Below are 27,877 nucleotides of genomic sequence, written 5' to 3' on the forward strand. Positions count from 1 at the left end.
TTTGAGAAAGAAAGACTATTGGGACACAGGCGCAGCTCCTCAAGCCTTGAGTTATTCCGCGTTATCACCTCGTCCCGCGGTGGCAAGATGCAAGCTGCGCAGGGAAACTCGAATCTGGCCAGTTATGGCTCCGTCCATACTCTCGTTCAGCCATCATGCAGGATGCAATGCAACCGATCACGGATGAGCTTGCTGCTTCGACGCCGTCTGACACAACCTTCGTTATCATCACGCAATTTGACTGACATGAGCACCATGCACCGGTCGAGGACAATGCTGATCATCCAATAGCACATGGTATGCAGCTTGCTAAAGCACATAAGAGACGTGGAATGTGGCGAAGTTGCGTCAATAGACGGTCATATAATTTCCGTCCCCACTCTTTCCAGGCATTCATCGACCCTCAAAGGCTACGTCTATCCAGTCGCTACACGGCAACGAGCGAAGGCTAAGAAGCGCCACTGAACCGACTCACGGCTATCCGGCTCCCTTAGCGACATCACCCTACGCTCAAGATATACATGATGGTTAGCCAATGCAAAACCGAAATCAAGGAGTCTGCAAACATCGACGCTGCAGCCCCATCGTCTACCTCGTTAGCTAGGACATCCGTCCACAACCTCTTATGGATGTCATTAGCTATGATTTCAAGGCAGCATAAATATAGCCTGTCTTTGACTAGCACCCGTGTCTATGGAGGTTTATCGGGCTTTACCGGGTATGCGCAATGTTCCTCATCTGCTCGCCCAGGTGGCTCTGTCGAGAACGATTGCCATGGACGCATGTGTTGTCTTCAATACCAGCGCGTGGTTGCATTAGCTTCCCCGATTCTAGTAGCATCCGCGCAAACCTGCGGAAACAACGTCCGAAATAAAAAAAAGTTTGAGCGGGGGTAGATGATAACCTCGATGAGTTGCCTGGAAGCGATGGTGGTCCTGACCAGGTCAGCGAATGAGGCGGCAGCATGATTTACCTCGCGACCAACGACCAGTTATCGAATATACGTATGCAAGTACAGGAATTGAAAGTCTTGCCATGCGAGCATCCACAAGTAAAGCTATGATCTGCATGAACGGGCATAAGTTTTCAAAGAGGCGTGTTGGCGGAAGCCTGACGATTTGCCCTACGCTGCATCTCAGAAGGAGGACGTTGACAGCAGACAAGGCAATGCCTTCACTATGATTTAAGGTAACTGAGTTTCCCACGAGCCGACGCGACACAAATGTTTCAGGAACTCTCCACTTGCCGTATTCTTGAAGAGATCTCGCTTGCATCGACTCAAACAGTTGCTTAGGCGTCTCATTCCTTTCCCGTCGAGTTGACTTGTCTGCAAAATGCAGGGGTCAGCTGGGTATCATGCCGTTGCCCGCTTTCTCGACGTTGACACTAGGATTCCAGTTATGCGGAGGTTCGGAGTTTTGAACACACAAGACCTGTTGTACATGCAGGCTGAACTTGTTCAACTCGAGAGAGAATTGGAGTGCATTTCACGCGAGGATGCGGAGAGTCAGGACGCCGATCGGACAGCCTATCGCCACTCGGTGCAGGCTTTGCAGCAGTCGCTGCAGCGCGGGGATGACTTTCAATGGAAGAAGGTACTTGAGATCCGCGAGAAATTAAGACAGTACAGTACTGAAGCCCGAGGAGGTTCCAAGAGCTATTGTAGCTGATTGGATGCAGATGAAGCAGTGATTCGCTACCACAAACTCCGATGCATGCCGCAGCCAACGCCATGGGCTATTAAGAACATCCGACACATCCTCAACATTTCGAAACATGCAGTCTACTACCTCAGAGACACGGACGCCGAATCATGGGATGTTGAAAGAGCATATGATCTAATGGCGCTTCAACGGCCTGAAGAGGAGCCTGATCAATTCACAAAGTGGACGAGAGCGTCATTGTTACCATGTTTGCACAAATGCTTTTGCTGGCGTGTGAAGGTTCGTTTGCGAAATGAGAAGCAATCAAAAAGTACCGTTAGCTGAAGACGTGTAGACACCCGACCCAGAAACTGAATTGGTGCCATATAGCGAGAAGCGCATCCACATCTTCATCACCATTTTCCGAAGTTGCCTTGCAACGATATTTCCAGCGATCACCATGATCATGCTGTATGCAGTGTCGCGCATGGTACTCCGATTACTACTTGTGCTCGTCTTCTCAGCCCTTTTCACAGCTGTTATTGCATTCTGCACAAGGGCTCGCGCAATCGAAACCTTTATGGCTACCGCAGCGTAAGTTGCCACTCCGAACGTGAACGGTAAACGGAGAAACGTAACTGATCAACGTTCAAGATTCGCAGCAGTCCAGGTTGTTTTTGTCAGCGCAACATCAGACACGAGTTCAGGCTAAGGCAAGTCGTGATAACGTGTCTTGTCCTGGTGACTTCAGCGTGACTTCAGTGAATGGAACGCATATAGAAAGCTGCCTCTGTAAATGCTTCGAGACTCGCTTTGGAAACCATCGTCTACAAATGCCAATATTATAGAACTGTACACAATGAATACAGCAACTATCTGCTCTATCCTGGTATCCCTTCCTTGGTAGAGAGCACTTATCGAGCATACTGATGTATTCCTACATATACGTCAGGAATGCCTGCTAGCGAAATTCGCCGTCAAACGTGTGGGCCAATGTGCAGTCTCATCTGTCAAGACCTGCATGAGTGAGCACACCAGAGAGATCGTAACGACCGATCTGCAGGTGATCGTATGCGGGAATCCTCGCGCACAGAGAACGGAGTACCTTGTCCTAAAACGCGTACATGTCCCGCAAGCCCGATAGGTAGGTTTTCGGGCGATCGAAGCAAAATACCGGAACGCCCGCACCCGGCTCCAATCGCTGTATAGCGGCTGCTCGGTTACGGATCAATGCCCCAAATCCGGCGAGAGCTGAGCTGCGCAGGTTATAGAAGATTGACCGGTTCGAAAGGCGGGGCAACATATCTACGACGAGAATGATTATATAGACCGGTCAAACAACTGGATCTACTGCAAAGGAGCACTGGGGTATTTAAGGAAGAACTTCGATCACAAAGTCTTGAATCTTGCACACAGACGATCCGTCACGGAACGAATCACAACACGAATCTCAAGCTTAGCAGCTACTGACTCAAGTCAGTCTCTCTCACAAGTTGTGTATGCCACTCACGGTATTTGCCTCCCATACACGATGCGAAGGCTAACTATCAGGCTGGTAGCTTATCATGCCCGACGAATATGAAGGACACAAGGTGGTTCAGGACGACGGTTTACCCGTGCCAGATGACAAACAGCCTGACGAAAATCGATTTGGCGAGACCCCTGGCGAAGCTGGAGACCCCGTAGATCCCAGCCAAGGCATTGGTCAGGAAGCGGTCGAAGGTATAGACGAGCAGGGTACCCAAGAGCAAGTGGACACCCATCAGCAGCCGCCAGATATCGAAGAGGGAGGGTTTGATGAAGAGTTCGATCAGCCAGCCGAGGGCAAGCAGAAATGGACTTCGCACGATGGATATGCGCCTAAGGGTAGCAAATAATCATTGCAGCGGTATCAACATGTGAGACCTACCCGTCTTGTAGCTAGCGAGAGTTATTGTGGGAAGCCAAGATGATGCACTTCGATGTCGTCTAATTTGCTACTCGTGATGGGTTCTGTGAATGCAGGTGTGTACATGTCACTGGCAGACTTACGTGTAACAAAATACCGGCTGCTAAAGCATGATAAGAAGTACAATCCTCATGCAACGGTGTGACCGCTAGAACATCGTTCTGCAGATCTTGACAGCGTGGTAATGAGCCTGCATCTGCGGAGCAGCTCCACACACCTCTCACGTCCTTGAAAGCCCCGCAATGCTTGCGATCGTTCCTTTGAGTCGCATTAAACTAATAAGCTGGTACCCTGCTAAAATAATGGGCACCAATGAGCAATGATTTACACACGTAGCCTCCAGCGTCATATGACGTTGGTTGTAGACATTTGAACCCATATGTGCAATCTTATTGCACACTCGGGTGAGCTTTTCTTAAGCCTTCGCCTCTTTAAATGGCTACCTGGAATCTTGACATCCTCTCTGGCCTCGTCCAGCGCCTGGGCGCGGGCTTGGACGCCTTAAAGCAAGGCGACATGGACGAAGCAACGTCTTCCGCAACTCAGAAGGAGTTGACTACGATAGCCGAAGAATTCATCGCTACTACATCTGATCCAGCGCAGTCAGTGAAGGACCTTGCGCGAGGGGTAAGTGCGCCCAAAAAGGCTTGGAGCTGGGTCAAGAAGCTGTAGAAACTAAATCAACTTCTGTAGTACACTGCTTCTGTGGCATTGAAGATATGTCTAGATCTCGATTTGGTTCACGGTTTTCCAGATGATGGTGGACATGTGACCTTGTCAGACCTCGCAGGTGGAATGAAGGCTGACGAATTTGTCCTCGGTAAGAGTTCTAATCATCTAGGAGTATAAGAGCTGTTGATTGATATTCGATGCTCAAGGGACCGTATTGAACCTCTTGAGTAACCACGGTGTTTTCAAGAATCGAGGTCCGTCGATGTGGAGCCATTCCGCCAGGTCGAAGACTTTGCTAAAGCCATCGTTCAACGACCTTATGTTATCGTTGTAAGCTTTCTACCCAGTTTTGAACTTGTGGTGGTTACTTGTCTCACAATACTCGTAGACTCAACGAGAGTTTCAAAAGCTGTTTCACGCTACCTGAAACTCTTCAGAAATCCCAATACCAACTACCAACGCCTGGCCATACCGCCTTCAACGAATACCACCACACCGATATGGATTTCTACAAATATTATGCAACGCAAGATACCGTGACTGGAGCGAGGTTCCAGCGGGCCATGGCAGAAGTCGCGTCTGCCAGTCTACGCTTCTTCGAAGCAGCCTATCCAATACAACAACTAGCAACGTGCTCACTGGTTGTTGATGTGGCTGGAGGAGCCGGATATACATCGATGTTTCTGGCTGAGCGACTGCGAGAGCAACAGTTCCTAGTATGTGACTACGCGAGCGTGGTCAAACAAGGCAAGGCTCAGTGCCCGATGCATCTGCGCGCTCGCATTCGATACGTAGCGCACGACATGTTTCAGCACTACGATGCCTCAAGTGCTGGAGAGAGAGGCGGGCGTTTGTTCTTACTGAAGCAGGTCCTGCATGACTGGAGCGATGCGCAGTGCACGAGTATCTTATCAAATGTTTTGAATGTTCTTCACGCAGGAGAGCTACTTCTCATCATCGATTCAGTTAAGCCGGTCGAAAATGTCAGCCTGAGCACTTCCATGTCTGAGCTCCTCGTTATGAGCACGTTCGGAGGACGGCATCGTACATACGTAGAGCTGGAGGCTCTCGTGCGTAACGCCCGGGCTGATGTTTCTGTGCGCCCAAGTTTTGCGAACGCTGGACAGTATGACGATTTCATGGTGCTCGAGGTTCAGATATACGATGATACTCGATAGATACCAGGCGATGAATACCGATCAGTGTGGCCTGAAGTTTCCTGTTAGGTCTCTAAGGCTGCACCGCAATTTGCGATACCGATACTGTGATGTAATCCACTCCCCTGAACTTGGTCGTAACATTAACGTTTATAAAGACAAGTGTAGCGTGTGGGGTGTGACACTAGAACAGTAGTCGCATAATTCCATTACAATGACTGGCTTCATTGCTCGTCATTCTAAGCCTGTAGTGTTTGAGGAAGTAATGTACCATTTGGTAGTGATTGGGCGTATTAACGGAGTGATGATGTGACTCGGGTATAACAAACATTCGAGCCGCGTTCGGTGGGGGCAACGCAGATGTGCCCGTGGGGTGATCTCGGATTTGTTTTGATCACAGGCGATGGTTGCCTGACACAACCTTTTTTCAACTCAGCTATCTATTGAGTCTCCTCTTTGGGAAAACAGCCCGTGTATTGAGATTCTTTGAATATAAGAAGTAAGAAGAGAAACGACTGTCTGACATAAGTAACAGGTTGTGAACGATGCTAAACTTCATATGAAGCCAGTTATCAATAAGCGCGCATCCGTTAGGACTCGCTCCTTCCATGAACCAATATCAACCTAAGATAGGTAACAAGAGGCTAAAGAGTGAGCTGTTTGCGTCGTCTCACTGAAAGCACAAGCCTCACCACTCATCACAATCATTCGGAAGCATCTGGGCCTGTCGATTGGATTGACTTTGTAAGTAAGTGACAGATTCAACTACCCTTTTCAACACGGGACAATAAGCTTGAATCTCCCCTGTATCACTTAGACAGCCATGAGACGGAACTCCGTGTTCTCAGAGCCGTCAGAAAACTGGTAGCCAATCATGTCGGTGCCGCTGGTCTTGCCACCACCAGCGACATTGAGCTGCGTCTTCCCATCCACATTGTTGATACTAACACATGCGCAAACGTGTCAGAAGCGAACTCACATGAAATCAGAGTCGCAAGGGGCCACTCACCGGTAAGAACCGTTTCCGCAGTGTACAATCTTCCAGCGGATGGTGCTGTCGAGCGGCTTGCGAAGCTCCGTCTTGATGTAACCAGATTTTGGCCCTAGGTAGATCAGCCATGTAAGGAGAGCATGCATTGTAGTCTGGTTTCGACTTACCGGCCGAAGTCAGATAGAGGCCAGAGCAGGCGGCGATGATGTGGTATTCACGATCGCCTTTTTCGGGCTTGGCGTATGTACCTCCTGCTGCTACGATCTCAAAATGAGTGTTATCGGCTTTCGGCGTCCTCTGGCTGGATCAAGTTAGTCAATGTGCTCTCTACCTCTCTCTATATCTATCTATCCATTCGAGTATCTTACTATAGCTTCACTTGCGTGCCAGCCGTCGTTGCTCCGCCCCACACGTTCAGGCTCATCTCTGGGGCATATCTGGGGAGGATTTCGTACAACCCGGGGCCGGTATAGTCAGACATTGTGATGTGGTTGAGGAAGTGTCGATGGGTGAGAAGAGTGCTGAGTTGATTGTGATGTGCAAGATGTGATGCTGATGGCGCTGAAGCCTTCGGTGAGCGCTGGAGGTCTTATGTAGACTTCGAGAGAAGCAAAAGCAAGTTCTTTTGCCTCGTAATTTCTGCAGAAGTGATCAGTCAGCTTGGCTACAGTACCGCTCGAGAGGCCTCGACTGCCAAACGTATTCCTTGGAATCTGACACCTTAAAAACAAAGTAAGAGTTGGGCCTATGATAGAACTTATCAGACCTACCTAGCTGAGTCATCTATCATATTCTGAGCCCCATGTGATGGACTGCTAACAGCGTCTTTGGTTGATGTCCAGTCTGCATGCAGATACGTCTCTTTGCCATAGACTAGTCATGCTCGACACCATCTCAATGTCCGTGATCATTGCCCAGTGCGGCATACTTGTAGGGGGAAGCGGTGCAGAACATCAATCCAGTGCGGATTAAAGCAGTGAAGTTTTGCCGTGGCGAGACAATCAAGTAGATGCTCATTGCCATCATCTGAAAGACATATCGAGTACGCAGACAACGGAAAACACGGATACAATATGCTAAGCCAGGGCGTCCGTCCAGAAGACAAGCACGAAGAAGTGCTCCACCTTCAGACTGTTGTCACGGGTTTACTGTTGGTACATCGAACAGGTGACACACCCACTGGCGGGTTGGAGGACAGAGTTCTCCTCTGCAGTATGCATGGGCGGATGCTGAGTATGATATCGGTCCGACTCGCAGCACTGTGATGATCAATGTGGTTTGCGTTGTTCAGCGCGACGACGCAGTAGGTTTACCCAGGCATAATGAAGGTTGCACTCTGCGAACAAATCTTCGCAGGAAGAACGACTCGTATAACCGGCCTTGTTCGAGCCTGTTTCTTTCTCCGTGTCTGCTAAGGTGATGTTCTTGTGAAGTTCGCTGACGAAGTCGACCGATGATGCTTTACTCTGGCTGCTCGCTAATGCGCTGCAGCATCGCAGTGGCGATGCCTATACGTATATTAGCACCCACACGCACAAACAGAAATGTGGTAATACCCGATACTATTCCAGAGATGGCAAGTGGGTCCAACTGGGACCTTTCTGACTGATGTGAGACGGTTGCGTGGGCACCGTTAGAGATTCTTGAATACGGCTTGGGAGCTTTTGTACCACAGAAACTGTGAATGTCGCACCCAGCAATCCGCAACCTGCCGTCTCCTAATACAGCTGCAACAAATGCGTAGAGAGGGTGCCTGCTCCTGCATCAAAGTTGAATACTACCGGCCATGTCCCATGGGTACTCCCGATTCCGTGCGCCCCGTTCCGCACACCTGTTGCCCACATCCATCACAAAGGAGTTGATCCGGTTGCCTATGATTGGACTAGGCCTCTTTGCTAGTCTACTCCTACGAAAGTGTATCCACACATTGCGGACAGGCTATAGGTTCTCGGGAAACTTGAGCGGGATGCGGGCAGCCTGCAGCTTGCTAGTACTCTACCTCCTGCCATCACCCAGGCGGCTGGGTACGTCAGCCGACGCGCCCGCATGGCGGTAGCAGATATGGATTGGATGAAATTGTATAGGAAAGGCGGTCAGTTACAAAAAAAACGAACGTTACCCAGACTTGAGAAAGCTGCGACAAAAGCAAATACAGTCAAGGACAAGAGGACAACTGTAGCGCCTCTAACAAGAACCCAGACGCTTTGCAGACGTGCTCCCTGGTATTGATCAAGCAAAATATGCGACATAGATGCGCTTTCTATGGCTCTGTAGGCGAAGATAGCTGTAGTCGATGTCTGCCCAGGTGGCAAGGTGGAGTGGTTGCGTGCCCAGCTGGTGAGTCTGGAGTTAATCGAGCTCCACACAAGCCAGTTCACGTTGTCATACATTGTGTACGCCTCTCTGGATGGAAGAGTCCGTAGCACCATATGTATCAATATCAATACGTATAGAGGAGTAAAAGTAATGGGAGAGGTGCCCAAGTCGAAGTCAACTAGGGACCGTAACAGTGGGGCAACCTCGGGAACTTTCTAGATCACATCACGGGCCGTAGCTGCCTGGCGCAACTTTCTTTCCACCCACCCATTTCTTAAGACTCGCGCAAACATAACTAGACGGACTCTCGAAAGCACTACATATTTAAATTGTTTGGTCGCACAAACCACATACGATATAACCGCATCGAGTCTAATAACCCCCCCCCCCCCCCCCCCGCCTTCGCTGCCAGCCATCTTGACCACCCATCCTCCACGGTCGCACACCTACAACCCCAAGTTCAGCCACATACGTATCCACCCACCATGGGCTCCGTAGTCCTCCCCCACCTGCGCACAGGCTGGCACGTCGACCAAGCGATCCTCAGCGAAGAAGACCGGCTCGTCCTCATCCGCTTCGGCCGCGACTCGGACCCGGACTGCATGCAACAAGACGAAGTGCTCTACAAGATCGCCGACCGAGTTAAAAACTTCTGCGCCATCTACCTGTGCGACCTCGACGAAGTCCCCGATTTCAAAGCCATGTACGAGCTCTACGACCCGTGTACCGTCATGTTCTTCTTCCGCAACAAACACATGATGTGTGATTTCGGAACCGGAAACAACAATAAGCTGAATTGGGTTCTGGAGGATAAGCAGGAGTTTATTGATATTATTGAGACGGTTTATCGGGGCGCGAAGAAGGGCAGGGGTTTGGTGGTTAGTCCAAAGGATTATTCTACTAGGTACAGGTATTGAGGGGGAGCTTGGGATGGGGGCATTAGGTTGACTTTATGGCGTATTTGGGATTTGGACACAAGTGGGAGATTGATACCAGTATGGAAGAGATTGGGCGCGGTTCCTGCTTCGAGGCCAGGAGACATGGAGGAAGTATGTGCTTAGGAAGTCGTAACGCTGCGAGTATGAAGGTATGACTACTGCATCAGGATATCCCTGTGAAAAGGTTTACTAAGACTTTTCACCAGACATTATTTGATACGTAGACAAGGTCCTGGTTATTCGGCCATTATGATGCGCACCGCAAACGCTTAATGACATCGCATTTCTACAGTCTCCGCTCCCTCACGGCTATGTTTTCTCTCTCTGCGCCCTGACGCTATCTTCCCATAATCCGCCTCTGACACCCCGCCAAACAGTCTCTAGTGTCGCTCTTCTCGGGAGCAGTCTTGGGAAGACGACGACAACCTCTCCTTCTCCTTCCACTACGATCATGAGGAAGAACCTGACCTCGAACCCCTTGAACGCCTCGTGTATGAAGACGTCCTGTATACTCGTTGTCGGTATGAAGCGCGTAGTCGGCGTCTGGAGATAGGTAGAGGAAGTAGTGGAGGTCTGGACACCGAGGCCGCGAAGTACGGTGAGAGATTCTTCTATGAGTTGTGTTAGCTTCGGAGTAGGAAGAAGACTGAGAACAAGGGAGAGGCATACCTGTGTAGTTTCGGCGCAGGACCAGGAAGAGTATGAGTAAGGTACTGGGTACCAAGTACCGCCATTGGCATGCTTCTGCCAGCTTTACTAGTTGCCTTTCTGCCTCATGGCTCAATACGCCCAACGACAGATCCAATGATTGAGCTTGTGTGACGCGCCATTTTATCCATAACAGTAGGACACTAGTTATACCCAGCAGCACTCTCGTCAAGATCCCTGCATAGTATGCTACCGAGGCGGGAAGTGTCTTGGGTACAGAACGCGTCGAAACGGTGTATGTGATGGTCGACGATGTGGGCTGTAGAACTTGCAGTGTCTGCGCCGGCGGAGAGTTGAAGCGATCGATAAGCGTCAGCATGATATCTGAATCAAAGGAACCATCGCTAGACGATAACGAGAATAGACGGCGGAATGTGGGGGTGAAAGGGAGCCTCGCGGGACGGGATGACGCGCTGCTGCTAGCTTTCTTATCGATAAGCGCAATGTCGAGCTCACGTTTTCCACGAAGCTGCCTTGCCTGCGCTTGCACGACCATCTTCACCAACGCAACACACATCCCATATACACACCAATAGCGATGGAGTCTTCAAAGACAGAGCGCTCGCGTTCGCGCTCCCCTCGAAGATCCCCCGGCCCGCGCAAGCCCAAAAACTTCAGCGGCCTCAAATACAAAGGCGACCGCGACCGCCGCGACCCAGACAGACGACGCGACGACCGAGATCGAGAAAGGCGACCAAGAGACTCAGAACGCGATCGAGACCGCAGACGCGATGGCTCCAGAGAACGCGACCGCCGCCCCCGGGACCATTCGCGCGACCGCAGACGAGACACCAGCCGTGACCGTCGCCGGCGTCGCTCCCACTCTCGCGACCGCAAACCACGAGATAGCGAACGAGACCGCGACGGCAAGCCCAAAGAGAAGAAACCCACAGCCGCTGCCCCAGCCACGCCCTCTGAACACATGATTCTCGTCACTATCAATGACCGTCTCGGAACAAAGACACAAGTGCCGTGCCTGCCCAGCGACCCTATCAAGCTGTTGAAAGCCATGGTGGCAGCGAAGATTGGGAGACCGGTACATGAGATTATGCTCAAGAGGCAGGGAGAGAGGCCGTTCCATGATAATTTGACGTGTGAGGATTATGCTATTAGCAATGGCGTGCAAATCGATTTGGAGTTGAATACGGGGGATTAGATGGGGAGTGGGGGACGGGGGACATGGAGACATTGGGGTTGGATGGGTGGAGGAAGAGAGGGAAGAGGATTGAAGGCTGGACGTACGAGGGCCAATGATTGGAAAATGCAGTAACAGATCATGATACCCAATAAAGTTTCTCTATCACTCAACCAGGCATATTTCGATTGCAATGTCGTGTCGAACGAGTAAATTCGGTTCCTTCTCATGCCTTGAGTAATCTACTCGTCCCCGTCTTCGTCCGTCGTTTTCACGCGAGCATCAATACCCCTCCTGACTCTATACCGTTCATTGACAACCTCGACAGACTCCTGTCTCTCCCTCTGCAGCAGTGGTGTATAATTCCCCTTCGCCCTCCCAATATCCCCTCCATCAAACACCCGCGGCCCGCCCCTCGCAATCCCAATACTCTGCTTCTCAACCGGCACCTCAGCATCCAGCGTCGACTGTCCCAAGCCCGCAATCTTATCCAGCAAAAGCGCAGAAAGCGTCTCGTCGATCTTGTCCCCCCGCCACATCTCCCAGACATCGTCGATCACGCCGCCGCGACCCCATTTCCCGCTGCCGATCGTGCTGGGCCCGCCGCCTTTGCCTGTTCCCCTGGCTTTTGGCTCGCTGCCGCCTTCGTCGCCGATGTATACCCATTCTAGGCGGTCTTCATAGCCTCGTTCGCGCTCTTCAGAGGTTTGCACTTCGGAGGCGTGCGGGAAGATGCAGTCCCACAGGACGAGAGGAGCGTCGGATGCCATTTCGTATTTGGGCCGTGTGGGGTTGGCGGTGATGTCGAGGAGTTGAGGGACTAGGGAGGGCGATTCGAGACCTTGGCCGATGAGGAAGAGTATGGAGACTAGAGACCGGACTTGGTGCCAGAGGAACGCGGAGCCGTGGAGGGTGAAGGAGTATAGTTTTGGTTGCTCTCCGTTCTTTGCTGATAGAGAGGGAGCGGAGAGAGCGGGATGTGATAGGAAGCCTGGTAGAGACAATGGAGAGACCTCTTCGATATCGGCGTGGTAAATTCGTCGTTGGAAATTTGTTAGCTGTTTGCTCGCGTCGATTTTACAGAAGTTGCGGAAGTCGTGGAGGCCGATTAGCTCTTTGCAACCTTTCCGCATGGCGTCGATGTCGAGCCAGCCTTCGCGCATTGTTTCTTGGTCATCTGTGGTAGGGGAACCATATGCGCTGGGGTTGTATAGACCAGAGGAGCCGGGTACGGGCGCGAAGCATGGGTTCGTGAAGAAGTACTTGTATCGTCGTTCCTTACAAGAGAAGCGAGCGCTAAAGTCTTCAGGTGGGTTGGGGCACCATGCGTAAACGCGAATGTCGGGAGGAAGGACGCGGTTCAGAAGTTGGATGTAAGGAAGTTCGTCCGTGAGATCATTGAATGGCTTTGGTGCAGCATCCTGAGTATCGCTTGGAGACGGCAATGGTTCTTCGTTTTCCACTTCTTTCTCCCCTTCCACATCTTCTACAGGTTTAGGCTTGTTACTCCTGACCCTCACCCCAATGACCTGCCCAAAAGCACTCACACCCCGATCTGTTCGTCCACACTTGGAGTATTCGCAGCCATCCCAGTTTACATCCGCACCTTCCCTATCCCATCTCGCAAAGGTCTTTCTATCAATCCTTTCAAACCTTCTCTCATCACCGTCCGTAGGTATGGGGTTTATCAACCGTGTCTTGACCAGCGCCTTCCAGACCTCTTCTTCAATTGTGGGTAGTGGTGTGGTGTTATTCTTGTGGTGTTCGAACCCATTGTATTTCTGCCCCAAATATGCAAATTTCAGTGCGATTAATCGTGTGGCGTATTTCGAGGCATCGAAGGCTTTCGGTGGCGGCTTGTTGGCTCTGCGAAAGGCTAATGACTTTGGCGAGTCTGGAGGTGGGGATGTCTGTTCGTTCGTAGGCACTGGGGCCTTCTCTTCAGTCGCGCCTTGAGTATTCCCTCCGACTTGCTTCTCCAATTCCTGTATTCTCGCAATCAATTGTTGTTGCGACCATTCTTCATACCCCGCCATGTTCCCTTTCTTCCCATACGCTTGCCGCAATTGTACGCGTCGCGGAACTCTCGAGAGCTTGTGAAAGTCGCGCCGTGAGCAGAATAATCGATGTAGCGACTGTTGGAACTCTGGAAAGGCGTGGGGTAGCGGCCCGCGCATTGTTTGGCGACATGGTGGATGACTCTCAGCATATTTTTGGTATGCAGCCTGACGTTCAGGGTCCAGCGCTTCTAGCCGAGGCAGGAAAGGTCGAATAGATCGGGGCATCCATCTCATATCCAAAGACTACGCCCTTCAGCAACTCAGCATCACGAATATTCACCTATCTCATCTCTCCGCTGGATTGAACATACGACATGAAGCAATTAACATGGTATAGTACCTGCTAAGACAAGTCAGGGAAAACATTAATGGATGACATCCAAAACTTGTAATTTGACGCATGCCATGCAGTTAAAACCTGGGCGCTATTCTATCTTACAGGATACCAATCGCAATGTCTCCCCTGATCCTTGCGTAAACCTTGATATCCGCTTCTAGGTCCAACTTAATGTGTACCTTCAAGCTACCCTTCACGTCCGATCCATTGTCAAGACCGAAACCCTCTGTGGTCTCTTCGTCTTCCTCTTCGTTGTTGTTGCCGCCCTTCTTCTTCGGCTTCTTCTTGGGCGCTACAGCGCCGGTGGCAGTGTTGCCTAGTTTGCCAATTGTCTCACCGGGTCCGCCATCGCGGCCGCCCGTTGCATTGTTGGCTGTGTCGGTAAGGCTGTAGATATGTCAGAAATGATACGACAGGAGGTATCGAGGATGCGACTGGCGTACTTCTTGGTCGCGTCCGCCATCTTGAACTCAGATTCTGGTGCGACTTCGGAGTCTGGTGTTTGTGGTGGCGTGAGTTGGGGGTGTGGTGGAGGTATAGTCAAATGCGGTATCTTCGCTTTCCTGCGATGCGGGAGTTGTGCTGACCACGCCAGAACTCAAAGTGTTGGTAGGGAGGGTTTGAAGGAGCAGATTCTCATGGGTTATGTGAGCAAGCCTTGGTTGATAAACTTCTCGATCGGAGGTGCTCGACGGACATGTCCGAAGCTTCCGCATCTATCAGCCGCAGGTACATCATCGATCGACGGGTCGGCGAGGTGATCCTCGCGAGCATGAGTGGTTAACTGGCTTCGACATGGCCTGCGATTCGAGCCTGCTCACAGCTCTAATGCAGGAGGTGGGTAAAGCAACCGACTAATGTTGTAGCCTCGACTACAATTCCTCCATAAGGTCATGGTCTCTCGCCCAAAGCGGACTCACAACTCATGAGTTCCAAGGATCAGCCATATGAGGCTTGTTGTTCGTCATTGGCGTCGGCATTCACTATTGATCTGTCGATCATCTTGGAACTAAGTGGAGCGGGTACCGGAAGTTAGCCGCGCACTACTCCTTGATTGGCTTCGTAACTTTGCTCATGCAGCCACATCATGATCGCCTTGACTTTCGTCATGGGCTTCTGCGCGGGATGCATGAAGTGCGATTGGGATCTCTTGCTTTTTGTCGCGTCGTGATATAGAGTTTACGACACGTAGCGTACGCCACTTCACGAGCTACCACATGTTATACTTTGTACCCAAACACAACCTTCAAAACAATTCTAACGTACCATTTCCGTGCCCGTAGACTGGAAAAATGGTGTTCGGCCTTCTGGCTCTCGTGGGGACGGTGCCCATGACCGCGACATCCGTTCTGACCCTGCAAAGCCAAACAGAAAACGCAAAGAAAGAGGCTGAGGAGGACGAGGATGACTGGAAAGGCGAGAAATGCCATATGCGATGTAGAGCGACTATGAGAACGCCCGAGGATCGCAAAGAGTTGTTCAAGGATAGTCGAATCGTACTATGCGGCGGCAGGCTATACGTCCAGCTATCGACATACGAAGGACCATCGCATCACCCTTTCACCGGCTATTACCTTCCCTTCCCCAAGAAAGACTACGAAGGCATCGTATCTACAATCTCAGATAACCCGCCACAACTCAATTGGGTCTATCTGGATACCGATTCCGACATCTTCCAGTTCAGCCATGGACTACGCGTGGACGCAGAAGAGGGGCAGGCTGGGCCTTTCGACGCTCGCGTCTGCTCAAACGGGGAGAAGCGCTATACCTTTGAGAACTGGGAGGGCTTCATCGCTGTTGAGAGTGAGGGCGAGCCGGGTCTATGGAGACTCTGCTTCGACAAATACAATGATGGACTGAAGGGCAAGATCCGCGAAGGCCGTAGAACTGTCGAGGTGGAGCTGATACGGGAAGATATGGAGGACTGATGGCTGATTGCGGTGTTAGCGACTGTCCACCCAATATCCCAGTTCGCAGCAAACAACGTCTCAGATTGCATTCTTTCATTTGGCGCGTTCGCAGCGACCTCTTGGAATACAAACGAAGACGCAAGCAGTATAGTAGACTCTGCCACGCAGTAGGAGGCGGTGTTTACTAGGAATCTGCGTCGTCATTTCCGGTCTTCGGGCAGACTGGCAGGTACTAGACAGCTGCCATCTACTGGCCTGGAACATATTCCGAAATCAGGTTCGCAAAAACGCATCTTGTAAATAGTTACATTAGCTAGGTCAGGTTCAGGGCAAGCCTTGTTGGTGAATGCAGAGGATCGAATTGAAGAAGCGCATTGCGGCTGACGCGTGTCTCCCGGCGATCGCGAATCGAAGCCCGATGACGACACTAGCGCGACAACAAGCATCGCGACTTCAGCCTTCTTACATTCAACATCTTTTATTGTCAACTGCATCCTCTCAGCGACTTGCAGCACTTTGTCTCGTATCTTCTACTGTGAAACCGAGAAACTTACTCGTAGTATCTCTGCCGTCCTCTGTCAACATGTGCGACTTCGTTCCTCTCCCGATCGTGTGCTTCCAGTGCGGAACGTAGGTAATTCGCGATCTAAACGTTCCTGCCTTTACTAACAACACGTCCACAAATAGCGATCAAAACCCATGTCATTGTAAGGTTATTGGACCCACAATTGGCTTTGTAGTCACGGTCGGCATGGCTGTACGTCTTCCCCAGACGCCCAACGTACGCGCGATCAGCCGCTTATATTTCTCAGATCTTCTGTTGGCCAGCATCGCTTCTTTGCTGCTGTTGCGCAACTGATGCAGGAAAAAGGTAAGTCACCTGGGCATCTGGACGCATTCTCGAACTTTGCTAACCCTGATAGTGTGTTGGCTTTACCTGTGGACACGGGCAATGCTATTAGCAATGCGATACCCATATGACGAACCTTGACTTATCCGAGGAGACTCCCGCGACTTCCTATACGATCCATGCTTTTTCTGGCGCTTCATTCCGCACACTATATCATCTTTGGCTGAGCAAGGGTTGGAGGACTGGTGAAGAGCTGGCGGCTTGAACATGATACCCACCAGCGACTGGACTTTTCCGCATCCTAATACATTCGTACACGATTCCAAGTTTTCTGCGGTGACGTTTACGGTGAGATGTGAAAATGCCCCTCGCGGGTAGACTAACTCAGCTAGACACATGGCACCTCGTCCACACGTGATAGCGCGCTGACCTTCACTAACTATCCTTCACTTTGGAATACACCACTGGCTAGCGAGAAATATTTAAGCTTTTGGAGCTAACAACTACGATTGCGCACGGCGGGATCGCAGAGGTCTTTGTCTTTGTCCGCTCCGCCCCGACAATTGATTATTTTAGCAACCTGCGGCGGCTCTCTCAACCCCATTGCACCACCACTTGAGGGATATGGACGCAAGTGAGTATCCACTGGTCATGAAAGAATAGCGGGTACGTGCACCGGTCTCTACTACCGACAATCACCGCCTGTGGACGCGCGAAAGAGCAAAAAGCTACGGGTCGACAAAAGACCGTTTGCACGATTGCCTCTTTTGGATCACTTTGTTTAGACAACAGACATGCGTATCTACTCCCCCGCCCACGACTTGGATTTCGAATGGGATCCAGACGAACCTCCCGCCCGCTTTGACGACCCAGGTCTGCCCTCTTTCACCGGCTATGGTCCTGACTTGTTCGGAGAATTGGTCGGTTACGAGATGTTGGAGGCTGACATGGTGGATCCTTGGCCCTTGGGAGAGCTAGGTTACAAGAACGACGCGCCACACGTGCACACGGATGGTCGGATTGAACGCCAGCAACACTCACCCGATTACTACGCTTACAGCCCGCATACGGATACGTGGGAAGAAGTTCTGCAGGAGATTGAGAGTTTCGATTGGTCGAGTGACCAAAAGAATGAGGCGGACGCTAGTGAGCAGCAAAATAAGAGCCAGGGCGAGGGTCAAGTTGCCAGTGGTGCCGATTCTCTGCGCATGATTGACCAAAATCATGATGCCGAGCTCTTTGACGGCGAAGCCGCACATCTCCCTACAAAGATAGATTCGCCGACCACCCAACCCGAAACACCTATCAAGAACCCGAACAAACCCCCACTGGCTGATGGGATCGCCCTCGTCCTCGCAGAACCCAAGGTGAGCGCGGAACATGCGCATTTTCTCCTGCCACCCTCCCAATTGAGCCCAGAACGCGAAAAGACGGCCCCGTATACGGACACACATCCACAGATCTCTAGGAAGATAGGATCTGGGTTGCCGGTGATCAATGAGAATCATGTCGAAGCCCCGGATCTCATGGATACCGATGACCTCACAATCGTTGCTGAAACCAAGCGCCTGAACATCGACCCTTTGGTGCAAGATGACAGGGCTGCCGAAGAAGAAGGACCTGTTGAAACATACGATATGCCAATCCTCCATGATGCTGAAGGTAACATGGTTTCCGAGATGCAATCTCGTTCCAGCTCAGAAGATGACGATGCTGTGGAGGAATCGATGGTCACTCTTGCACCGGCGTCTTCAAGGCACGACAGTCTCGCAATGCACAAGTCAAATCTGGAGATCTCTTCACAAGTCGACACAGCTTCTCAAGAGCCACCGGTGGACGAGTCGATAAAGCCAAAATCACTTGTAATCACAGATGTAGTACAAGTACCGCCACATACTACCAGCAATGATGACGGTGGAAAAGCTATCCACAGTAATTTGGAGGCACTGGGCGGACTCCGGAAGCAAGAGGATATCGAAGGGCCGTGGCAAGCGGAACTGCGGGATGCGGCTGATGAACAACCATCTGATGTTCTCTCCAAAGCTCTACCCTCAGGATATCGTGATCTTAGCGATCAGTCGATCAGGAATTCTCCAGAGATCACAGCTGGAGAGGTTTCGGTGCGAGCGAGTCCACTTTTGGCTGCTCCAATGTCCGAATTGCTGCTGGAAAACAATGTGACCCTACCGCCTCTGCCGTTTCCATCTGAAGACGATGTACGCCATGAGACATCTCAGGAATCGCCTGCTAAATTGTCTGCGGATGAAGGGGACACAATTGCAGCGACACTAAACCATAGGCTGTCCAAGCCTCCCACCCCATCCGCCTTGGAGCTGAACACTACGGTGAAAGGTCATACCACTGCACTCGACGTCGAGTATAGTACCAGTGTGGCAGTGATTCCCGAAGAAGATCGGATGGAAGATGTATCGTTTGCCCACGCTCAAGAGACTGCCAAAGATCTTGGTTCTATTACGACGGTGCCTGAACCAAAAGCTCAGCCTACTCACCCCCATAAGCGCTTGAGAGCATCCAGGCGCACAACGAGCATTTCCGAAACTGATTCAGACGGTCCAGTGAAAAAGAAGCCGATGAATAATGCTGCTTCCCTTGCTAAGGCGCGTGCTAGCAAAGCTGCAAGCAAGAAGCTTAGCAAAGCTCCCAAAGACCAGGAAGACGAATCTACGCCACCGCTAGTTAAGAGCAGACGTGCTGCGGCCAAGTCGAGGAAAGAGGCTGCTCATGTGGATATTACCAACGAAGAAACATCTCTATCAACCAAGCATGCTCGATCTGATCAGCGAGGCGACAGTGCCGACATGGAAGAGCACTACAGCGACGTTGAGAAGCCGGCAACACCTAGCAAGCAAACACCCGCCGGTGAGATCGTTCTAGGTACACCGATGTCGAGACCGTCAGTCTCAAAGCATGAACTTCAGGACCTCACGACGACCCTATACAGAGAGCGCCCGTCAAAGGCAAAGCCTATATCACGCAAGCTGTTTTCACCCCATAAGTCGAATGCTTTAGGCGAACTCATGTCGAGCATGCCGGCTCCTGCAGACTCGCAAACTGTTCCAGTAAGCGATACTGACACTATTGGTCTTTTTAGAGACTTGGGCGTCCCTGATACCACTACCAAGGCACTCAAACGTTCTGCACCAAAGCCCAGGGCTACTCCAGCGAAAGCTGCGAGGGCGAAGAACGGTCCAACGGCTTCAGGACCCACGAAGAAAACTCCAGCTACTCGTACTACAAGGAAACGCATGGCTGCGCCTAAGAAAGAGGAAAATACCAAGTCGAAGGAACAGGAAGAGTGTGAAGTATCGGTTGTATTAACAGAGCCAAAGATTGATACTAAAGGATCTAGCCCCGAGATGGACGTGCCCTTACCGCCGAGACCCCTCAGAATCACCAGTAGGATGAGCCTCTTAGATGACCCAGTCAATGAGCACGCCAAGCTAGGCAGTGAAAAAGCTCTATTATCCGATACCAGCGAGCCCGAAGGCGATGACGATGTACCTCAAGACATCGACGACCTTGAAAACGAAGATGAAGACGACGACGACGCCGACTTCGAAGACGCACAAGACACCGTCGAAGCATCTGGTGACGACGATGACTCGGACAACGACACTCCCCCGCCGTCCAAGAAGCCAAAGCTCAAAAACAAATCCCTGATACTCGGTGGCCATACCATCCGCCAAACCAGGTCTCGCGCCACCACCACCCCAGCTCGCAGCATCTCTTCCAAAGCCGCAGCACCCGCCAAGAACAAATTCGGATTCACACATCCCCTAACACGACAGGCGAAGAAAGTTGCCAACACCTCTACCGCACCTGCTCCAGCTAAACCCGCGCCGAAGGCCTCTGCAAAAAGCAAGGGCAAGAAGGCAACTGCTTCGGTAGCTACAGTGAGTCCGGAGCCGGCTAAGCAGCCTTCTGTGCGTAAGACGCGCCATGCGTCTGCGATGGAGGAGGAGGATAAGGTCGAGTCCAAGAGGAATCTTAGGAGCGGCGGTTGATGAGGTTGAGCTCAAGTTATATTCGTGGAGGGTTCGAAGGGTTGGGCGTAACTTGGGTAGTTGGATGATGAGATGCTCATCGTGCCGTTAGCATGAGACGAGTGAGAGGTGAATTGGATAGGGTACAGCGCTCTCGCATGTACGTAAAAACATCCAATCGTATCCATCTGGACATACTTCAAGCAACATCAACGTGATACAGTCTATTCGAATATAATCTTGAAACCGTGTCTATGTGTATTACTATATTACTAACCAACGCTTATGGGACCATGTAAAGAATAGCCCACTTCTACACCGCTTTAACGGTCAAGGAAAGGAAACGAGACACAAAAGAAGAGTTATGAACGACGAGAGAAAGACTTGTATGTGAAATAGCGAAGTGCAAATGCGCGACGCGAAAACGCCAGTGTAATGCTTTCCCACCCACTCCCTCTCCAACAATGCACCAGCAATGACAGAAAACTCGACAAATGGAACGACAACGAGAAAGAAGCGACAAAAGTGGGAACCACGATGCCAAACTCCAATATCCAAGCTCGACGACACACGATGGATGTCGCGGCACTCACGCCGCTCCTGCGTAGCCCTACAGCAAATGCGGTCGAAGTTTAATTACTGCAGTAAATGTTAGTACGGGGTTCCATATAGCAGAGAAAGAGAGTTGACTTACTAAATCTCCAACGGCGCAATCTGATCCACATTATACAACCACCCGCCACCCCTCTCCTCACTCTCCAACCAGTCGTACGGCCAAAGCACAATATGCCCCTGAACCAGCTCCAGCAGTCGCTTCGCATCATCCTTGTCAAGCATGATATCGGCATCTGTAGCGTTGAACTGCCTGTTTGACGACTTTGTCGTAGCACGGCGACGGGAGCGCTTGGTATTTGAGCGGTTGGGCGTGTTGTTCGAGTTCTGGTTATGGGGCAGCGCGTTGGGGTGGATAGGTGGCTCAGAGATGGTGACGCGTTGGGAGCGCTCGCGGTTGGAGTGGGATGTTGGAGGTGGGTTTTGCGAGTGCGATGCGAAGTCGGTGTGGGCGCTCTCGTTGGGGATGGGTGGTGGGGCGGGGAAGGTGAAGGTCTTCTCTGGGGGAGCAGGGTTCATGGGAGAGACTACGGCGTCGTCGGCGGGCTCGGGGGCTAGCTTCTCATTCAGCATTGTGCCGGATGCGGTGTCCAGGTGAAGACCGCGTGTGGCGGGGGGAGGCGGGCTTTGGGATTGTACGCGCTTCTCTTGGTCGTTGGCCCATTGTTCTACGCCGCCCATGCTGGAGTGATGGGTTGTTCCATGGACGTTCTCGCCGTTGACTCGGTCCGAGTTGTTCGTCATCTTCTCCGTGAGCTTATCGCCTAGAGCGCCAACCTGCTTGCCGACAGTACCAGCAGTCGAGGTAAACTTGCTCGTGAGACCAGTGCCGGGCGGTCCAGTCGTACCCGGGGCATCCTGCTGCTTGTGCATCTGGCTCTTGTCTCCGCCCTGGGATTTGGTGAAACGTTCCGAGAATGCAGCGTACTCCTGGTACTCCTTCCATGTTCGGACTTCGTTGTCTGGCATGCAGCGGAAGACTTGACGGAAGAGCTTCGTGTTGTTCTCTGCAACTTGATGCCAAGTGTCGAGGAAGAAGGTGTCGTTGATAGGATCGCGCATGCAGTCTTCGGTCACGACAGGTCGACGCATTTCTGAGAGAAGAGGGTTGATGACGGAAGAGGAACCCTGGCTAAAAGTTCGCTGTAGAGCAGGCGGACCGCCGATGTCCGTGTCATCCGAAATTGGCAACGCAGGCAACTGGCTGAGCTGTGTCAAACCTAGCTTGAACGTGTCCATGCGAGGTAGCTTAGGAGGTGGGAGACCAGCATAACCAGTTCCATCAGTTTGTGCGCTGACGTTGCTGGCCCTGGTACCGGTGGTACCACTGCGCTTGCGCGTCTTGAGTGTCGCGCTCTTCCTGGGTATAGCCGCAGCACCTTCAGCCGCAATATCGGTAACGAGTTTCTCATGGCCATGCTCGTCAATGTAAGAATCCCTAGCTTGCGTTATGATCGGTCGCAACTGCTCGGCTTCCAGCATATGATCGGCGCCCTCGCCACGAACGTCCTTGGTATGTGCTGAGTTGTGTTGCACACGAGAATCAGCCGATGGCTTCTTGGTACTTTGCAGATGAGGGTTCTGGTCCTGCGCCCAGTCGAAGTCATGATTGAAGCTATGTAGCTTCTCTGCCTTCTGGATGAGCTCATCCTGCATCTTGTAGTTGTTCTCTTCCAGCTTCTGTTCGGTCGCGCGCTGAGCTGTTGGTGATCCTGGGCCAGAGGACTCTGTCTGGAAACCGACGCTATCGGCATCATCGGACATCTGGCTGAGCATCTCCTCCTCAGAGATGCAATCAACATCAACGCCCAAGTGCTCCCGCATAAGACGCATGCGCAGGGTGTGAGGGAACTTGCCTACCTTGTATGGCTGGCCACCCATATATGAATCAAGTAGCTCAGTATCGCGGATGACGGCAGCGATTTCAGAGTCTCGTGATCCCAACATAGAACGCTCGTTGATGTTTGCGGATCCGATGATGGCAACTCGGTCATCAACTACCATGATCTTCGCATGGATGTACAACTGCTCTGTGACCAGCATCTTGTTTGGGCCAACCTCGCCCCATGATCGGAGTGCGTAGAAGTTAATGTAATCTTCAGGCTCGATGCCGGCAGCTCGCAAGCGTCCGAAGATAGATCCTTCGCCGCGGCAGATGCTGTGGTATTGACATGTCATGATGAGACGGACACTGCTGCCTTCCTGTTCATCGACAGTATTCTGGTATCCAGGCATCAGCGGAAGCATGATGCATGCTCTCCAGTCTTCGTCGTTGGCATGGGCACGCTTGATACGGTCGACGATCGCATCGTTGATCTTGTTCTCAATCTTCGTTCCCAGCACTTCGCCGCTACTGATGTAGAACTGGTTCTCGATGTATACGAAATGCTCGGATGTGGCAATCATCTGCACGTATGCGTTCATAATACTGTGCTCAACCTTGTTGGGCGTACCCAGAGACCATGCACAGGCGGAACGTAGGATCTGTACTTCGCAAGTTCCATCAAGCCCAAGAGCTTCTATATCGGCTGGGTTGAAGTCAGGAGGAGGAAGAAGGAAGGGTGTGGGCCGCGAAGGCTTGCGCTGGCGAAGTAGGTAGTTCCATCGCTGTACGAAATGACGGGTCAGGTCGCGAGCGGGTTGACCCACGATCTGCATGCCCACGTCGTGCCATGGCATCCTCGGGACTTTCGAGCGATCGTACATCTCCTCGTAGGGTTTGTCGAGAGCGAAGAAGTCTTGCACACGGGGATTCGAGTAGTCTTTGCCCGGCCATAGCTGACAGTGGTCCGCATCCTTGGGCGTATCATCGAGCTCGAAGCCGGTGGGCTTGTCATCAACGACAACGTGTTGTGGTGTGTCCCAACGACCAAAACACAAGTCAACACCTCCGCAGAAAGCTACAGTGTGATCGATGACGCAAATCTTCTCGTGATGAGACCAGAAGAATGTGTTCTGGCGGATTTGGTTAGGCGATCGTTGGACGAAGATGTTTGGGTGGAGATCTAGCAGGGAGAACTTGGAGTACTCAGAGTCGATAGGAATAGCAGCGCCGATGTTGCGATACATAATCACAAAGATCTTGACACCTTCCTGTGCTTTGCGCTGGAGGAGTCTATCGAGTCTCCACTTCTGACTAATGGCAGCTGGGCGGCGCAAGTAAAGCTCTGGGCTGAGCCACCAGTCGTGAATGTAGATGACGTCGCGCGCCATACTGATAGCTCGGGATACATTCCACATGTAGTCGCGACCGTCTACAAGCCATTGGGCGTAGATCTTCTTGCGCACTGGAGCGAAACTGTCGAATCGCTGGCGTTGAGACCACAGAGTGTTCTGTGACATGAAGTTGATGGATTCCTCAAACTGATGCAGCATCCGCTCATTACGAGCAAGTAGCTTCATCTTGCGTTCAGCGTTGACGAGCTTCAGCTGGTGATGGCCTGTTGCGGACGCCTTCGCTTCGCTTGCAAGATCTCTGGCTTTCTTATCTCGTATCCTGGCAGATTTGGTGTCGAGATGAAAGTCGGCATCGACTAAGAAAACATCATAGACGTTCATCTCCTCAGGCGAGTCTACACAAACGACATAGCTGTGCCTTACTAGGAACCATTTGGGCCAGTGACGGTTCATCATGGCTAGCTTGGTCCATCCCTTCCTGTTGTCGACGCCTTTGGAGGATTTGATCATCATGTAGCCTTCCTTGCCGTGGTAGCCGCCCTCAGCCGCTAGGCGGACACCCAAAGCAGATAGCTCGAGGAACTTGCACAGGCGGTTGCTGTCAGGACGGAAGATGAGGTAGGTCATGAGACCTCGCAGATATTGTTCCAACTTCTTCCGTTGGCGTTCATGATGATTCTGTTTCGCCTGTAGGGGCTGACCGGCGGCGCCAGCAAAACTGCCCTGTCTCGCTACAAGGGCACCGACAGCACCCTGGGCTTGAGAACCACTTACGCTTGATTGTCTGCGACCTAAGAATGACGACTTGCCTCGCTTGGGTCTGTTAGGGCGTTCGGTAGCGCTTGCATCACCCTCTGGTCCACTGGCTCCTGCTGCAGCCTCTTCTTCCTCTTCTTCACCTTCGTCATCAAGGATGCCGTAGCCTCGAAGACCTCGGAGATAGGGCAATACACTTCTGGGAAAGCGTGGAAGTTTTGTGCGTGGGTCTTCTTTCTCTTCCTCCTTCTCAGTCTCGCCGTCTTTGGATGTCTTGTCTTTTAATTCTCGCATACGGTTAGCCGGGCGACTGCGGAAAGCGTCTTGCTTCTCCTGAACTTTGAACTTGAGATGCAGGTTGGCAAAATCCGCGACACTCCTGTAAACAACCCACTTCATCCTGGTCAGGCCACTGCCGTATTCCAGTTCTATACGCAAAGCAGTGTGCCGATCGCCCTCCTTCTTCGCGGGGCGGTCTGTGTCGGTGATGGTGACCTTGAGTTGCTCAAGAAGGACGGGAATACGCCTGTGGCCGTGCTCATCGCGTTGGAACATACTGGCAAAGAACAAGGCTGCGGGTGCACCAGCAAGCAGTTCAGCCATCAGCTCAGCCGACTTTGCGTGGTCGATTTGGCGTTCGGCCTTTTGTCGGTTGCCGAGAAGCTTGAGGCTGTTCTTGATGGACTTCCACTTCTGCGCACTCAAACTTGACGTGCGCTCACTACGCATCCGCCATGGTGAGGGCTGTGTGTCTCCCGCCGCACCCCTGAAGGTAGTCAAGCTTCGCAAGTTGCCGGTAGGACGACTCTGGTGACCCTCTTCCTCGCCGTTAGGATCGTGTCTTCGCAGACCTCCGTACGAAAGTCCCCTCGCACTGTGCAGTCCACGTGTCCATGCGCTCTCCTTTGCGATGCGCGAGCGGCCCTCATCCTCTGAGTAACCCTGACGCTCGTTCTCGGGTATGTCGTCCATGGTGGAGCGGCGTAGGAAGCCCGGGCGGGTCGAGGTGGGCGTCATAGTGGGTGAGTCACGCGAGAAGAAGCCGCCCGTGGTCTGCTTGGGCGTGGTAGGGGCCGTCTGGGTGCCTTCGCCCTCGCCGTCGAACCAACGCCGGCTGCTCTTCCGCCTCTTTTGTCTCGGCCTTGATCTTGAAGCACCCTCGCCAGCGCTCGACTCGCCATCAGCATCGGCCTCGCTGTCGTGTCCCTCGAATCGGGGCTCGTCGTGCTCGGATGTGGGCGAAAGTTGGCCATGGGGCGAGCCTTCATGGCCTGAGCTTCCCCCCAATGCACTCAGACTCCTGCCGTGTCCCTGCATGGGCGCTGCCAGTGCCCTCAGCTTGCCCATGAGCGACGAGCTCTGTCCACTCCGCTCCTTGCCCTTTCCTTCGCCGTCTTCGACCTCCCATGACTGCTGCCGCGAATTGGCGGCGGGCTGATCGGATGTGAATGTGGCGGAGCGAGCAAACTGGACGCTCTTGCGTTCTCGGGGTGCGTCGGAGAGTTCGCCCTCGGTAGGATGTCGGGACATGGGCGCAAAGGGCGGGTAGTAGGAGCTGGTGGATCCATTGGACATGTGCGAGGAGGGCTTCGGGGCGCGGAGGGGGGCTTCAGCAGATTCGACAGGCACGGGTATGCTACCCCCGTTGGCATTCGCTGGAACATGGAAGGGGAATTCGCCGGCTTCCTTGCTGGAGATGGGCGAGCCGGTTGGGGCCGATCGCATGATCTTGGGGGCGCCGTCCGAGGGCGAGGGGTTGTGTATGTCTTGAGTGTCATTCCTGGGCTGTCCCAAGCTAAGCGGTGATAGCAGTCGGCCGGACTCGTCTGTCCTTCCTGATACTGCGGGCGATCGTGAGCGAGGGCTGCGCGTCGTGGGCGAACCCCCGGTCTTGTTGGAGCCAGCCATGGTGACGGCACGGAAGAGGAAGTGTCGGTGGGTGTCTTCTTCGGGCGAGGTCGCGTTGGGGAGGGGTGGTTCTTCGGCTTCTAGGGCGTTATACAGCCATGGTAGCCAGGAAACCTGCTGCTGCCGTCACTCGTCACGATGGATGGATTGCTGGCTGGGATTGCCGGGAATTGCTGTCCCAGGTGAAATGTGACAGCGCGTCTATGTCATGAACAGGCGAGAGAAAGAGAACACGCGGCGCAGCTGATCAGTATACGTTGTGCTGGGTCCCTGCGCGGTTCGAGCAATCTCCCAGGTGCTTTCCCCGGGCGTGAACTGTCTGGTTCCAAGGTTGCGCTAATACTTTTGGCGTCAGGGGCCCTCTCCGCCTTGCTGACCGCCTGCACCGCGTCGATGCTCCACAACGCTGGATATGTACGATGCAGCGCCCTGCAGAACGCGTCTGGCATCGCATTCGCCGCGTTCGTGACATCGCATTCACGTGCAACGCCAGCTTCTCTGCAAAAGCGACTCCATGCTATCATCGCCGTCTCTCTGCGGCGTGGCTGCACCCCGCACTGTATTCCCAAGCATTCCGAGCGTACCGGATTCACAAGACGTATACATGATAGAAGGACCCCTTGTACCGCTGTGTAATCACGCTATGCGCCTATACGCTATCGCCAGCACATCGCCCAGCGCTGCCTGCGTGAAGCTGGTCACACGATGATGTAGTTCTGCCGTTGACGGCAACCTCGGTCGGAGATCCCCTGCCC

The 27,877-nt window shown here is 52.4% G+C and overlaps 11 protein-coding genes across 11 annotated transcripts; 6 read left to right on the top strand and 5 right to left on the bottom strand.

Annotated features, from left to right (window-relative positions):
- Nucleotides 1-1,333: 1,333 nt before the first annotated feature.
- On the top strand, nt 1,334-2,513 carry BKA58DRAFT_385155 (uncharacterized protein; the record flags this gene model as incomplete). The annotated part of the gene is made up of 4 exons (XM_046170340.1): nt 1,334-1,629; nt 1,681-1,943; nt 1,999-2,237; nt 2,298-2,513. Coding segments are annotated over 4 exons (856 nt in total), but the record flags the coding sequence as incomplete, so codon positions are not given.
- A 1,513-nt stretch (nt 2,514-4,026) lies between these two features.
- BKA58DRAFT_440031 (O-methyltransferase-domain-containing protein) lies at nt 4,027-5,441 on the top strand (the record flags this gene model as incomplete). The annotated part of the gene is made up of 4 exons (XM_046173721.1): nt 4,027-4,218; nt 4,285-4,411; nt 4,470-4,593; nt 4,652-5,441. 4 exons carry the CDS (start codon nt 4,027-4,029, stop codon nt 5,439-5,441), a joined length of 1,233 nt encoding a protein of 410 aa, XP_046025340.1.
- A 496-nt stretch (nt 5,442-5,937) lies between these two features.
- BKA58DRAFT_339207 (ricin B lectin domain-containing protein) lies at nt 5,938-6,892 on the bottom strand (the record flags this gene model as incomplete). Its single annotated transcript, XM_046168310.1, has 4 exons — nt 5,938-6,363; nt 6,430-6,523; nt 6,579-6,712; nt 6,780-6,892. 4 exons carry the CDS (start codon nt 6,890-6,892, stop codon nt 6,234-6,236), a joined length of 471 nt encoding a protein of 156 aa, XP_046025341.1. The 3' UTR covers nt 5,938-6,233.
- A 2,219-nt stretch (nt 6,893-9,111) lies between these two features.
- Nucleotides 9,112-9,948, top strand: BKA58DRAFT_385159 (mitosis protein DIM1-domain-containing protein). Its single transcript, XM_046170341.1, has 2 exons — nt 9,112-9,814; nt 9,872-9,948. Exon 1 carries the CDS (start codon nt 9,213-9,215, stop codon nt 9,642-9,644), a length of 432 nt encoding a protein of 143 aa, XP_046025342.1. The 5' UTR covers nt 9,112-9,212; the 3' UTR covers nt 9,645-9,814; nt 9,872-9,948.
- Nucleotides 9,949-9,974: 26 nt separating this feature from the next.
- BKA58DRAFT_315121 (GPI-GlcNAc transferase complex, PIG-H component-domain-containing protein) lies at nt 9,975-10,692 on the bottom strand (the record flags this gene model as incomplete). The annotated part of the gene is made up of 2 exons (XM_046167510.1): nt 9,975-10,276; nt 10,335-10,692. The coding sequence occupies 2 exons, from the start codon at nt 10,690-10,692 to the stop codon at nt 9,975-9,977; spliced, it is 660 nt and encodes a 219-aa protein (XP_046025343.1).
- Nucleotides 10,693-10,911: 219 nt separating this feature from the next.
- On the top strand, nt 10,912-11,671 carry BKA58DRAFT_457936 (ubiquitin-related domain-containing protein; the record flags this gene model as incomplete). The annotated part of the gene is made up of 1 exon (XM_046174649.1): nt 10,912-11,671. The coding sequence occupies one exon, from the start codon at nt 10,912-10,914 to the stop codon at nt 11,527-11,529; it is 618 nt and encodes a 205-aa protein (XP_046025344.1). The 3' UTR covers nt 11,530-11,671.
- Nucleotides 11,672-11,750: 79 nt separating this feature from the next.
- On the bottom strand, nt 11,751-13,544 carry BKA58DRAFT_411622 (pseudouridine synthase; the record flags this gene model as incomplete). Its single annotated transcript, XM_046172302.1, has 1 exon — nt 11,751-13,544. One exon carries the CDS (start codon nt 13,542-13,544, stop codon nt 11,751-11,753), a length of 1,794 nt encoding a protein of 597 aa, XP_046025345.1.
- A 459-nt stretch (nt 13,545-14,003) lies between these two features.
- On the bottom strand, nt 14,004-14,368 carry BKA58DRAFT_440037 (uncharacterized protein; the record flags this gene model as incomplete). Its single annotated transcript, XM_046173722.1, has 2 exons — nt 14,004-14,292; nt 14,349-14,368. 2 exons carry the CDS (start codon nt 14,366-14,368, stop codon nt 14,004-14,006), a joined length of 309 nt encoding a protein of 102 aa, XP_046025346.1.
- Nucleotides 14,369-15,059: 691 nt separating this feature from the next.
- On the top strand, nt 15,060-15,997 carry BKA58DRAFT_177706 (uncharacterized protein). Its single transcript, XM_046165319.1, has one exon. The coding sequence runs from the start codon at nt 15,198-15,200 to the stop codon at nt 15,831-15,833; it is 636 nt and encodes a 211-aa protein (XP_046025347.1). The 5' UTR covers nt 15,060-15,197; the 3' UTR covers nt 15,834-15,997.
- A 1,878-nt stretch (nt 15,998-17,875) lies between these two features.
- BKA58DRAFT_385165 (uncharacterized protein) lies at nt 17,876-20,860 on the top strand. The gene has a single exon (XM_046170342.1). It carries the CDS (start codon nt 18,192-18,194, stop codon nt 20,688-20,690), a length of 2,499 nt encoding a protein of 832 aa, XP_046025348.1. The 5' UTR covers nt 17,876-18,191; the 3' UTR covers nt 20,691-20,860.
- A 24-nt stretch (nt 20,861-20,884) lies between these two features.
- Nucleotides 20,885-27,422, bottom strand: BKA58DRAFT_339222 (uncharacterized protein). The gene is made up of 2 exons (XM_046168311.1): nt 21,364-27,422; nt 20,885-21,308 (listed from the first exon to the last, which is right to left on the bottom strand). The coding sequence occupies exons 1-2, from the start codon at nt 27,120-27,122 to the stop codon at nt 21,302-21,304; spliced, it is 5,766 nt and encodes a 1,921-aa protein (XP_046025349.1). The 5' UTR covers nt 27,123-27,422; the 3' UTR covers nt 20,885-21,301.
- Nucleotides 27,423-27,877: the final 455 nt, after the last annotated feature.

The sequence above is a fragment of the Alternaria rosae genome (genome assembly GCF_020736505.1).
Source record: "Alternaria rosae strain MPI-PUGE-AT-0040 chromosome Unknown BKA58scaffold_5, whole genome shotgun sequence".
Taxonomy (NCBI): Eukaryota; Fungi; Ascomycota; class Dothideomycetes; order Pleosporales; family Pleosporaceae; genus Alternaria; species Alternaria rosae.

What these genes read in the sequence shown, in the direction of transcription:
- BKA58DRAFT_177706 (XM_046165319.1), top strand. Translation starts at nt 15,198, where the DNA reads ATGGTGTTCGGCCTTCTGGCTCTCGTGGGGACGGTGCCCATGACCGCG.
- BKA58DRAFT_339222 (XM_046168311.1), bottom strand. Translation starts at nt 27,122, where the DNA reads ATGGCTGGCTCCAACAAGACCGGGGGTTCGCCCACGACGCGCAGCCCT.
- BKA58DRAFT_385159 (XM_046170341.1), top strand. Translation starts at nt 9,213, where the DNA reads ATGGGCTCCGTAGTCCTCCCCCACCTGCGCACAGGCTGGCACGTCGAC.
- BKA58DRAFT_385165 (XM_046170342.1), top strand. Translation starts at nt 18,192, where the DNA reads ATGGATACCGATGACCTCACAATCGTTGCTGAAACCAAGCGCCTGAAC.